This window comes from Heliangelus exortis, chromosome 3 (assembly GCF_036169615.1).
Source record: "Heliangelus exortis chromosome 3, bHelExo1.hap1, whole genome shotgun sequence".
Classification (NCBI taxonomy): domain Eukaryota; kingdom Metazoa; phylum Chordata; class Aves; order Apodiformes; family Trochilidae; genus Heliangelus; species Heliangelus exortis.
In genome coordinates this window covers 79,452,160-79,464,226 of record NC_092424.1, presented here as the reverse complement: position 1 = coordinate 79,464,226, position 12,067 = coordinate 79,452,160, and the positions used below count along the sequence as shown (strand labels likewise).

The following is a 12,067-nucleotide window of genomic DNA, read 5'->3' as shown; positions in this document are numbered from 1 at the left end:
CTTAAAACTGATGCAGAAATCAAGAGAAGATATATTGCTGATTTCCAGCAATTGCTGTGAGCAGTATCAGCTTCAGAAATGTTAACAGAAGTGGCTGGGTTGGGAGAAGGAAGCAGGTTATGACCTCCTTCCCCTTTGCCTGTATGCAAAGTAGTGCAGTGAGGTAACACATTCCACAAAGGTCTGTTTTGGGGTTTTTTTGTCCTGATGTACTGGTGATGCTTTGATTCTGTCCCTTTTTCTGCTACCAGCATGCTTGGTGGTTTCTGTGACTAACCATGGAATTACACAGCTTCTGTATTTCTTAGATATATTCTTAACATGGACTTTTATGTGTAAGAAAGGAATGTCATTTGGTGAAGTTCTGAAGTCTTCTTTTTCCCCTCATTTCTTTCAAAGGGATGTAGCTGTAACCCTAAATGTGGCTCAAGGCAACTTGATTGAATTTTAAATGGTTGATTTTAGGGAACTTAAGATCAAGCCTGTGCTTCAAATTTACCATGGGAGTGCTAACAAAGCCTGGAAAGTTTTCTGCTTTCATAGGATTCTCACTTTCAAAGTGAGAAGTTTCTGCTCTGAATATTGAGTATTTCTGTGTAAGAAGCTGTGAATTGCCTTCTGGGGGGGCTTGGGTTTTTTTGTTTGCTAGTTTTGTTGTTTTTTTGTTTTACTGGGTAAAGAGCTTAACAAAGGCAGTAAATATTGAGTAGGTTGTAGTAAATTCAGACCATAGTTCATACTGACTCATAGTAATTTTCCTCCTTACATAAGGCATGTAAGGATCTAGATCTCAGGTCTCTGCTCTTTTTTTGGAGAAAGAATGCTCTTCATCTTGTCTCCAGGCCTTAGATGGCTATGGATGTCTTCTGATGGCATGAGGAGCAGGGAAGTTAGAAAACCAGTCCTATTCCTTGCAGGTTTGCACCCCTGAGAAATCTTTATTAAAAAAAAAAACAACAAGCACCTCCAAACTGTATGAGGGGTCTTTGCAGTGATTCTGTGTTTCTTTTAATCAGCTTGTATTAACATGTCTGATCTTTTGCTGGTTTTTCATCTTTCCTCATACATGATGTGATGTTTTTTACTGTTTACTTGAATATTTAAGGTATCTTCTGTTTCTTGTCTGCTCTTCATTATTATTCAGTCTTTGAGGTCACAAATCACAGGGAAAATGTCCTTACAATTTGTCTTTCTTCTAGGTGTAAATGTTACAGATCATGACTTGACTTTTAGAAGTCTCTCAGAAGTCCTTCAGAATAATGTTTCTCCTTATGTAGCCTTGCTGGAAGCCAAAGATTGCCCAGGTAAATACTGCAGTAGCTTTGCATCATCTGATTAAGCTGTCAATTAACTAAAAATTCTAGCTTTTGCCCCAAACTTAAGAATAATGGGATGAAGGGGTCTTGAAGACCCTTTGCTCAATCCAGTGTTAGCACATCAGTAATACCTACGGTTTTTTAAGAGGTATCCGGTCGTGTTTAAAAAAATGAAGACTGAAACACTACTTTTAGCGAAAATATTAACAATCATGCTGCTTAGTGTATTGCCTATGATATTGTAGTTTAGCTTTTTTCTTGTTTAATTGGGCATCCCACTTTTTCAGTGCTTACAGTCACAGTACAGTGAAGGAATGAATAGAAGAAAATGTTGTTCTACTCTTCTTACTTTGATTTTTCTTTTTCGGTAAAAAGACTAAAATCACTTATGGCAGCATCCCCAGATCTAGGAGCTGGGCTGCCTTATTTATTTTTAGGTCACTCTAATAGCATGTGGATTGAATTCAGGGGAAGTGCAGGCTCACATCTTAACCATAATTGTTGCTATCTAGGCAAATGAATAGGATAATTTTTATTAACAACATGCATATCATGAATACTTTCAAGCTTTCTGGAGCATGAGATGTGCATTTTGGAGAGAGAGAGAGAAGGGGAATAATTAGAAAAGTGAAATAACAACCCCGTGCAGCGCTACAGGCTGGGCACAGAGTGGTTGGAGAGCAGCCAGGCAGAAAGGGACCTGGGAGTCTGGATTGACAGGAAGCTGAACATGAGCCAGCAGTGTGCCCAGGTGGCCAAGAAGGCCAATGGCATCCTGGCCTGTATCAGGAACAGCGTGGCCAGCAGGTCCAGGGAAGGGATTCTGCCCCTGTACTCAGCGCTGGTGAGGCCACACGTCGAGTCCTGTGTCCAGTTCTGGGCCCCTCAGTTCAGGAAGGATATCGAGGTCCTGGAGCAGGTCCAAAGGAGGGCAACCAGGCTGGTGAAGGGACTCGAGCACAGATCCTATGAGGAGAGGCTGAGGGAGCTGGGGGTGTTCAGCCTGGAGAAGAGGAGGCTCAGGGGAGACCTCATCACTCTCTACAACTCCCTGAAAGGAGGGGGTAGCCAGGGGGGGGTTGGTCTCTTTTCCCAGGCAACTCTCAGCAAGACAAGACATCCCTGGAGATATTTAAAAAGAGACTGGATGTGGCACTCAGTGCCATGGTCTGGTAACTGCAGTGGTAGTGGATCAAGGGTTGGACTTGATGATCTCTGAGGTCCCTTCCAACCCAGCCAATTCTATGATTCTATGATTCTATAATAAGTGATCATTTGGAGTAATTTTTTAGAGTGTGAGTTAAAGAGCTGTTACTGACTAACCAAATGTCTTCACTGTGTTCTAATAACGTGTTGTGAAGGCATAAAAAATCTGATCCAGAAGCTGATGGGGCAGCTGATGAACTGCTATGTAGATGTGGAAGATGAGGATTATGTGCAGGTTTCCCAGAAGAGAGTACGTTGTTCAATGAATTCCATTATCACCTGGTATCAGAGTGTAACAAAGGTATGACTTTTAGGTTGCTTTTTTTTTGTTTCAGTTTCTAAAAAAGCCTGACCTTTAGACACTTTTAAGAAATAAATCAAAAAACTGAAATTTCTATGCTATAGTGAAAAAATGCCAAAGATTAGCTTGTCATTTCATACTAAGAAATAACTGAGATTGGGGTGATTCAAATATGAGTCTGTAAGATACATAACAAATGTGGAGTTGGTTTCTGATGAGGTCAGAATTTGGAAAACAGAGTTCTATTTTATCATATGTTTATATCATATGTTTAATTAGGAACTAGAAACTTAAAATGCTGTATCAACTTCATGCCAGATACTTTGCTCCCAGGAGTTCTGAGATGTTTTATTTATTGAAACAAAGGTTTAAGAAAGAACAGCCATCCAGGGCAAAGGCACAGTAATAGTGCTAATGGACCATTATGTCATCTGCAGCACACACTACATAGGCAAGCAGTGAGAAAATAACTTTCAAAATGTTTTTTTGTTTTAATAAAGCTAATGAAGTTTTAAGTTCTGTTTCAGTTATGAATGAAAGAAGTTATTTTATCATTACTTCATCAGAGCAGTGTGCTAAATAAAAGTTTAACATGTACAGCCTTTTTTTATTACTGGGTTACTTATATATAGTAAATGGACAATGTCTGTTTACACAACTCAAATCTCCCTCAGTCCCAACAGAATTTCACCAGTTCTGTCCTACAGAGCTATTCCTGTCTTTGTTGGAATGTGAGTTTTAAAAAAATTGTTTATTCTTTGTATTTCCTGTCATGCCAAACAGAAGGAAAACAGATTGCAACTCTTGATGCTAATGATAAATACAAATGTAGCAATAAGTCAGTGTCACTTTGGAGCATAATAATATCATAGATGTAATCCAATATTTTATTTTCCTGTCTTCTGTTTATTAATGCATAATGAATGGCTTTAAAGAAAACAGAGTCTACAACTCCGAATGGAAAAGGAACTTCCTCTTCTAGACACTGGCAATCTCCTCCAGTTGTAGTTATATTCAAAGACATGGAAAGTTTCACCACAAAAGTACTTCAAGACTTCATACTCATCAGCGGGTAATGTGACCTGAAGTTTAGTTCTTCCACTCCTTTACCCATTTTCTGTTTGCAGCTGTTTTGAAGTGCAGCAAGGCCAGTGTAGAGCTGGGCTCAAATATTGGAATTTGAGGTTCAAGCATTGGAATGGGCTGCCCCGGGAAGTGGTGGGTTCTCCATCCCTGGAGATATTTAAAAAGAGACTGGATGTGGCACTCAGTGCCATGGGCTGGTAACTGCAGCAGTAGTGGATCAAGGGTTGGACTTGATGATCTCTGAGGTCCCTTCCAACCCAGCCAATTCTATGATTCTATGATTGATGCAGCTTCTTTGCAGCAGTGATTGAGCAAAAACTGACTTGCTAGTTTTGGGGGATAAATTATCCCCAGGCTAACTTGGGACTCTGACCCAGAGAGCCTAAAGGGGGGGTTGAGATACTGGGTGGCTTGATTTAATTCTTTACATAAGAGGCTTTATGGATACTGGTTGTTACAGAATTTGTGACAGTGAACCTAATCTTTGGGATGCCTAGATATTTCTTCTGTAAACTTTAAAAATTGTTTTTGGAGTTTATTCTCTGTGGGGACTACTGATGTTATACTGGTTAGAGGTCACTAGCTTATAGGAATATATAAAACCTACTTCTATAAAGACAATAAAACCCACTTCTTATTTTTTCTGTTTCTTTTAAATAAATTATAAGATTCTGTTCTCTGAATATAACGTTTTGGGAAGATACAAGCTTTACTGATAGTTTAACTGAAAAGGGCTTTTTATGCCACTTCCTGAAAATCCTAAAATATAATTGAACTTGTTTTTCTGCTTGAGGGCTTTAAATAGCTTTCTTTTTCATCTTTTTCCTCATCAAAACTCTTTCCAGTTTACTATCAACAAATCTTTTAATTCACCCCTTTCTTCATCTAAGCTTGGTGTTGTAGTAGGAATGTAATGCAGTTGTTTTCATGATTTTCTATAATGCAACCACTGTGGTTTTTTTTTTTATCCCTTTCCCCATGATCTAGTCAGCATATCCATGAATTACCTCTAGTACTGATTTTTGGAATCGCTACGTCTCCAATGATTATCCACAGCTTACTCCCTCACTCTGTTTCCTCTCTGCTGTGCATAGAGCTTTTCCAATCCCTCTCCTGTAAGGAGCACCTTTCTACTGTAATTGACCAGGTAATTCCCTTTCTAAATAGGAGTTTGTGTGTGTGTGTGTGTGTGTGTGTGTTCAGGCAAAGTGTACACATGTGGCATTTAAAAGTAGGCTTGCCTGAAGCTTTTGAAATGGACTCTGTTCCTGAGAGCTGTGGATTCTGGACATTTCTGTGCAGGGTAGCTTAAAACTGAGAGCTGCCTTCTCACATTAAGACCCACTCACAGACCTGCTCTCATCTTTGGTTTGCATTGATATCTGTGCACACAGGCTCGGGCAATTACACTTCAAGGTTCCCACTTCATCATTAAAGTAGTGCTGGTTTTGAGTTCTACTTTGTCCCAGGAAAAGATATCTTTAAACACAGAAAAATTGAGTTCAGCCTGAATTTTGCTGCCCGTCAGAATTAGCAGAATTATGCAAATGGTCAAGCTGTATAGATGTTGTGCCTGCATGATTTCAGTACTCCACCTTGTGTAGGATTTCCAAAATCACTGTTACACATGCTGAAGTTAGTTGGTATGCTTGGTTATTACAAACAAACAGAGAGAAAGTGCTGTAATTTTACAAATAAATGCAAAAATATTGCTAAGCAGAACAAATTTCAAACATTGCTTATTAGTAAAAGGTATTTACAAAAATGTGGTGAAATAATAAACCTGAAAAATCAATCTTTGCATGGATATTTTAGCTGGAAGGTAGTTTTTAGAAGTTGGAAATGTATTTAGTGTTTCATTTATTTGAATGCTAACACATACTGACAGTTGTATCAAATTGTATCTGTAAATTTTTCTAAACACTGGAAAGAATTTTCTGTAAAGACTACTTTTCCTTTTTATCTCCCTTTAGGTGCTTCTGCCAACCAATTTCCCCTTTAAACTGGGTGAGAAGGTTTTGCAGGTTCTCATCAATGTATTCTTGTACCATGATTTTTCTGTCCAGAATTTTATCAAAGGATTTCAGGTACACAGTTGTAACTGGTAACAAGAACTCAAATTATGGTTGTGAAACAAAGGGTAATTACTAAGCCCTGAAAGATTTCTTAGGTCCTAATCACTTAATTGGATGGAAAAACATTCTTGGGAATCAGTTTGGATCTATGAACCCGGAGGTGTTTTAAAGTTAAAATCAGACTTCCTCACTCTGTTTCCTCTCTGCTGTGCATAAAACTTTTCCAGTCCCTCTCCTGTAATTGACCAAATCCTCTCTACTGTAATTGACCAGGTAATTCCCTTAACTCCTAAGGTTTTAAGGGAAAATTTTTAGGACAGGTATGAAAAAGCATGTAAAAGCTTACTCTGCCACAAAAAAACCCCACCTTAGAGCTGCTTCCAGTACCTGAAGGAAACATACAGGAAGGCTGGAGAGAGACTTTTCATAAGAGTGGGCAGTGACAAGACAAGGGAAAATGGATTTAAACTGAAAAAGAGTATGTTTAGACTGGATATTAGGAAGAAGTTCTTAAGTACAAGGGCAGTGAAACTCTGGAATTTGTGGATGCTCCCTACCTGGAAGTGCTCCAGGCCAGGTTGGATGAGGCCTTGAGCAACCTTGTCTAGATGAGAGGCACCCCTGCCCCTGGCAGGGAGGTTGAAGTAGATGATCTCTAGGGTCCCTTCCAACCTAAACCATCCTGTGATTCCATGAGACAAAATAGAGTACTTCAAGGGTTCCAGAAGTAGTCTGCAGAGCATGATAATTATATTTTTATTGGCTTATATAAATCTTCATATCTAGATGTATTTCTCTGCCTGAGTCTTCTTGTAGCTTTTGTGTATCGTGGACAAAGAGTTCTCCAAAGAATTTGTAGTCCCAGTGATCTGTTTTAATGCAGGATTGTGAAATTGTTTCTTTCTTGCCTGGTCCCATGAATGAACCTTTTAGTAAAACTTTCCCTTTTGTGTCTCAGATTCGTTGATGCTTAAGATTCAATAATGACACAAAACCACGAGAAATACCCTGCCTGTAGGATCTATTCCTGCAGACAGACCTGTGTGGATTTTCATAGGTTTGAACTCTTACAGGAAAAGGAATCACCAGGGTTTAATGGTTCCCTGTTGGCCTGATATGAAAATTCAGGTCCTAGCCCTGACAGTACATTGCTGTGTCCTTGTGAATTAAAAACATTCAAAGATGAAGCAGTTTCAGATTGGATATCCTATGTGATAGATACAAGGGATCCCTCTCATCTTGTTGTGTCTAGGACTGTTGTTAACTTATCTGACAGGAAGTGTCTTTTCCCTTTGGCAGTTTTTATGTTTAAAAAGCTTATTAGTCTGTCTGGTTGGGTGTTTTGTTTTTAAGATTGGATGTGATGAGTATATGCTACTGTTCTGCAAAGCCCTGAAACTAGAAGCATTTAGTGCAGCTGAAATTAGGGGTAAAGCACATTTGTATGTGCCTGGAGTATGTAGAGATCAGCAGTGTATTTTGAAATAAAGAGATAGGAAAAATTTGCTTTTGTACAGAAGTTACTTTTTGTATTTTTAAATGTACTCTGTTATTTGTGAGCATTGGAGTTACATATTTAACTTAAAGAATGCTGTAATTCACATAAGTGAATAGAAAATATTTTATAAGCTATAGTTATTGCTGAGTAAGAAGTACTGAATACAGATGGTGCATACCACAAAAAAGGTAATTATCTGACTGAATTTAAAACTGAATAATCAGTGTCCTGTAGTATTATAAGGAATAATTAGGAACTGTAATGAATTTTGTTCTAAAAAGAATACCATTGCTACCATTTTAATATAGACACTATAGTAATAAGAAAGCATTAAAAGGTAGATATATAGCAAGGAGGATGAATTTCATTAACAGCACTGGTTATTGCTTTGTTTTTCAGCTCTGTCTTGTGGAGCACTTCTTTTCCCAGCCTCTAAGTGTGCTGTGTTGCCAGAATGAAGACACTAAGAAGAGAATAAATTCTTTAACACATGAGCAATGTGAAAATATTCGAAGGCTGCCCTCTTTTAGAAGGTAAAAGGGGAAATAAATTTTTGGACAATCTTCTATTTATTCAGTTTTAAAAGGATAAAAGGAATCTGCAAATACAGCTCCATGAAAAATTTAGATTACTTGTGCATATGTTGAAAAAGTTAGTTGATTAGAGGACAGTTCTAAATAATTACAAGAAGTCTTCATCTTCTAGTCTAGAAGATGTTTTATCAGTTGAACTTTTTTTTTTCTCTCTTTCTTAATACAGAAACAAGCTTTTATGACAAATAACCATAAATAACTTCTTGAACCTGTTAAGCTGACTTGGAGCATAATCTCTAGGGTTTTGGAGGGGCCTTTCAACTTGCTGGATTTGACTGTCCCTTTTCAAATCTTTCCAAAGAAATCATTATAGCAGCATAAACTTTTTTAATTTGCTAACACTATAATCTTTAATCATACTTTGTATTATAATTTTTATGTTCTTGTTTTTTCATGCCACTAGCTATGTGGAAAGTCAGGCATCAGAGAAACAGGTTGCACTGCTGACAGAAGATGACATCCTAAAGGTAAAATTTTATGAATGTCCTTGAAGAGCAAAAATAACTTTCCCAATATACTAGTTTGTGAAGCATAATAAAATACTAAGCTGTATAGTTCTGTATAACATCTTTCACACAGTACATACCATGACTCATGTCCAGTAATGGAGAACTGGGATCAGCAGGTCAAAATTACACATTTTTAAGGTTACCAGGTATACCTTTATACAATGCTTCATAACTTTTTGGTTTTGTTTCACATTAATTTTTACCTATATCTAGATATATATAACTGCTTCAGAAGGTTACAAGATTTATTTATGGCCTGATCTTCTAATGCTTAATAAGACTTTTTTTCAAAAATTCAGTGAAGTGTTTGAGGAACGAATAAGTAATCCTGGAGGTTATTTCATAAGCTTTTAATCCTCCATACCCTCTGTGTGGTTTCTGATTGAACTCAGTAGGGCAGTCTGGGTCCTGTGGCACACATTCACACCACATGTCTCACAGGATTAAAACTTTTATTTATGTTACATGTTTATCAGAAGGTTTTTCAAGTCATTAAAGTCAGGCTACTACTATTGATACCTTTAGCAATTCACCAACAAAGATCTGATGGTTATTTTCAGCAGCTGAACCAGTCACAATAGAATCATTGCTCAGGATAAAGGGTTTCTCCTAACTCTTCATCTCAAGTGTAGCAAAGCTGTCAGGCAAAGAGTGCTACTAGAGATAAAGCAATTAATTTATCCTAGCAGAGCCTCATGGTCTGTAAGGACTTTTCAAGTGTGAAGAACAATGTTAATGGCTGGAAGGGAGGTTGGTAGCAATCAAATTTGGAAGTGCAGTACAGTTACAGTAGTTAAGGAGAGACATGATTTGTGCATGGTTTTATGATCCATGGTCTTTAGTGGCAAAAATAGCTTAAGCTACTGTTTGTTGTTCCTTTACTGTTTATCTGTACCTCAGCAGCTGTGCCAGCACATCTGCTTGCATGGCTGTGCAATGAATATAATCAGGAGAAACAACCCAAGTAAAGTAAGCTGACCAAAAAAAAAGACAAGACATGGGAGTTTTTTGTCAAGTTGTTTCTGCAGAATGATTTCCACAATGCAGCTCACTCTGCAGGTGCATAAATGCTTCTGCTGAAGGAGGGAAGGAATGGGTTGAGCAGCTGAGATTTCCTTTGTTTAAAGACCATGTAATGTGCTGCTACTTTGGAAGCTGAACACTCATCAACTTGAACTTTATATTTTTAACATTAGATATTTAATAATGTACCCCCTCATCTCAAAAGCCTCACATTTAAGTTTGAGAAAGAAGCCAGAGTGCTTGTGCTTATGTGCATATGATGCTTCTGACAAATTTTAGTTGAAGACACTTGTTCTGATCTCTGCAACAGGAGTAGGACTAATATTACTTTGCCAGGCTGTCAGTGTAGACTGCTTGTGGAGAAAAGGCCCTACTGCTGCATTAATGTGGTGCTGTTTTTTCTGTATGTAATACTTACCTACCATAGATCATTCCAAATTTTTAAAGTAGAAACACTTCAAAAGTCACTATGATACTACTTCATGTAAATTTACTGCTCATGTTCAGGACCAGGTAAACTTGCTGTTCAAGCTTAGAACCTAAACCTGCAATATCCTTTGTCAGCTGCAATTTATATTCCATGTTGTTGCCACTTTTTAATAAGTATGGAAAGAGTCCCACCTATTTAGAATAATCATTTTTAAAAGCAATTTTACATCTAATTACTTACAGCTTGGCCTAAAAGTTTCCATTGCAAATTTAATTTCAAATTACATAAGTGTGATGATCTGTGTTTATGGAAATACCATTGCGTAGTGTTCTGATAATGTTTTCAAACTTTTCAAAAACTGAATATGCATTTTCCACTTTGTTATCTGGCAAAATACATAGTCCTACTGCACTGTGATTTATGTATACAAACTACATCAGCATAGAGGTGGGACACAAGATGAGGGAAACACAGATGCTATATTGCTCTGCATTGGAGGTAATGAAGTTGATGTGGCAGCATTAAAAATGACTTATTTTCATCTCTCAGCTTTTCTTGTGGTGGGGGTAATTTATTTTTTTTAATGATCCTGCCTAGAATTAAAATACAGACTTGTGACTGTCTACCCTAAAATCTTGAAAGTCATTTAAATAATTGTTATTTCAGTAACCCTTCAGTTTAATAGATAAAAACCCTACGGGGAGAAATGTCTTTAATGTTTTAAATCATCTCAAACTTTTTTAACACTGGAAAGCTCTCTGCAACACTAAGTGTTTGTTATTTTCAGTCTTGGAATTGTTACACTTAACCTTTCCGTGTGTCAGTACTTCCTCATATTGCCTGCAGATTTGCTTTTTATTTAATATGCTGTATTTCAGTTTAACTTTTGTGGTTTGTTTTACTTTTCTCTTTCTGTTTGGAATAGTTTGCTCAGAGCTGAGCAAAACGGCAGTAAAATATGTAGAGAATCCTGTGCTTTTTTCATCTTTATCTTTGACTGAAGACAGGCGAGAGAAGATCTGATTCCCAAACTTAAATGCAATGAGCCCAAAGTAACTTAATACAGCTGTCAGAAATTTTTGAACGTGGTTTTCCAGAAGTGTTACATAGGCTTCCATGGGGGACAAGTGCTAACGTGATGCCATCCAGTAAATTCAGTAGCAGCAGCTAATCATTTCTTTTTCCTAATACATGATTATCTTTTTTTTTTTTGGCAATTCTGAATCTGTGAATGTAAGAGCCCAAAGGAGAAACAACTGCATATTTCTTTATTTTCTGTGAACTGGTCTTTTTACATATACCTAAAAACCAGCAGACACCCGTGATACAGAAAATAAATTTTGAAATGCATTTCTAATATAAAAATGAAATAATAAGGATTTCAGTAAAAGTAGCTAAATAATTTCTCCTTGTCTCTTAAAGGTGTAGTGCATAGTCTTGTTTTTCTGAGATAACATATGTAATCTAAAGGCTAAACAGACTGGTGATTTAAATCATAGCACACTGCAATGTCAAAGCTTCAGAGTAATTTTAAATACTCTGAGAGTTTTAAATAAATGGATGTCAGAATGACTTATAAAACAATTATTCTGTCACTGTAGGGAATAATACAGAAGTTGCTGAAGGACCTGAATGTTTACCATCAAAATTATCTTCCAGTTCTGAGATGTCTCCATGTTTTCACATCTTCTCTTCCAAAGTATCCCTTGGGCAAGCAGGTGATGTACTGTTATTCCATTTTAGTGAAACATGGGGTGTTTTTTTGTTTCAAAGTATGGCATCTGGTTAATATTTATTCTTTTTGGGTTTCTACTATTTTGCTACTTTGCTCCTTACTTGTTAAAATGGAGACAGATGCTTTCTTCTTATGGGCAGAGGGCAACTGCCTGTGGTTTCTTTAATGGCACAGATGATACCTTGTCAGTCAGTGGGAAGGAGTTTTGAGGAGGAGGCAGATACACAGCTCAGCAAAAAAAATCCACACATTGACTTTCCCACACCTGGGGTTATCTGCATGCATTGCAGACAGT

At 37.3% G+C, this 12,067-nt stretch overlaps 1 protein-coding gene across 2 annotated transcripts in view; it reads left to right on the top strand.

Moving 5' to 3' along the window:
* The window catches only part of ORC3 (origin recognition complex subunit 3), a 36,403-nt gene that overhangs the window by 8,465 nt on the left and 15,871 nt on the right, over positions 1 to 12,067 (top strand). For both annotated transcript variants that reach the window (XM_071741394.1, XM_071741393.1), the window contains exons 5-12: positions 1,200 to 1,304; positions 2,678 to 2,823; positions 3,759 to 3,895; positions 4,897 to 5,056; positions 5,883 to 5,996; positions 7,882 to 8,015; positions 8,479 to 8,542; positions 11,639 to 11,755. In XM_071741394.1, coding sequence (XP_071597495.1) covers positions 1,200 to 1,304; positions 2,678 to 2,823; positions 3,759 to 3,895; positions 4,897 to 5,056; positions 5,883 to 5,996; positions 7,882 to 8,015; positions 8,479 to 8,542; positions 11,639 to 11,755 — 977 coding nt within the window. The remainder of the gene's footprint in view (positions 1 to 1,199; positions 1,305 to 2,677; positions 2,824 to 3,758; positions 3,896 to 4,896; positions 5,057 to 5,882; positions 5,997 to 7,881; positions 8,016 to 8,478; positions 8,543 to 11,638; positions 11,756 to 12,067) is intronic.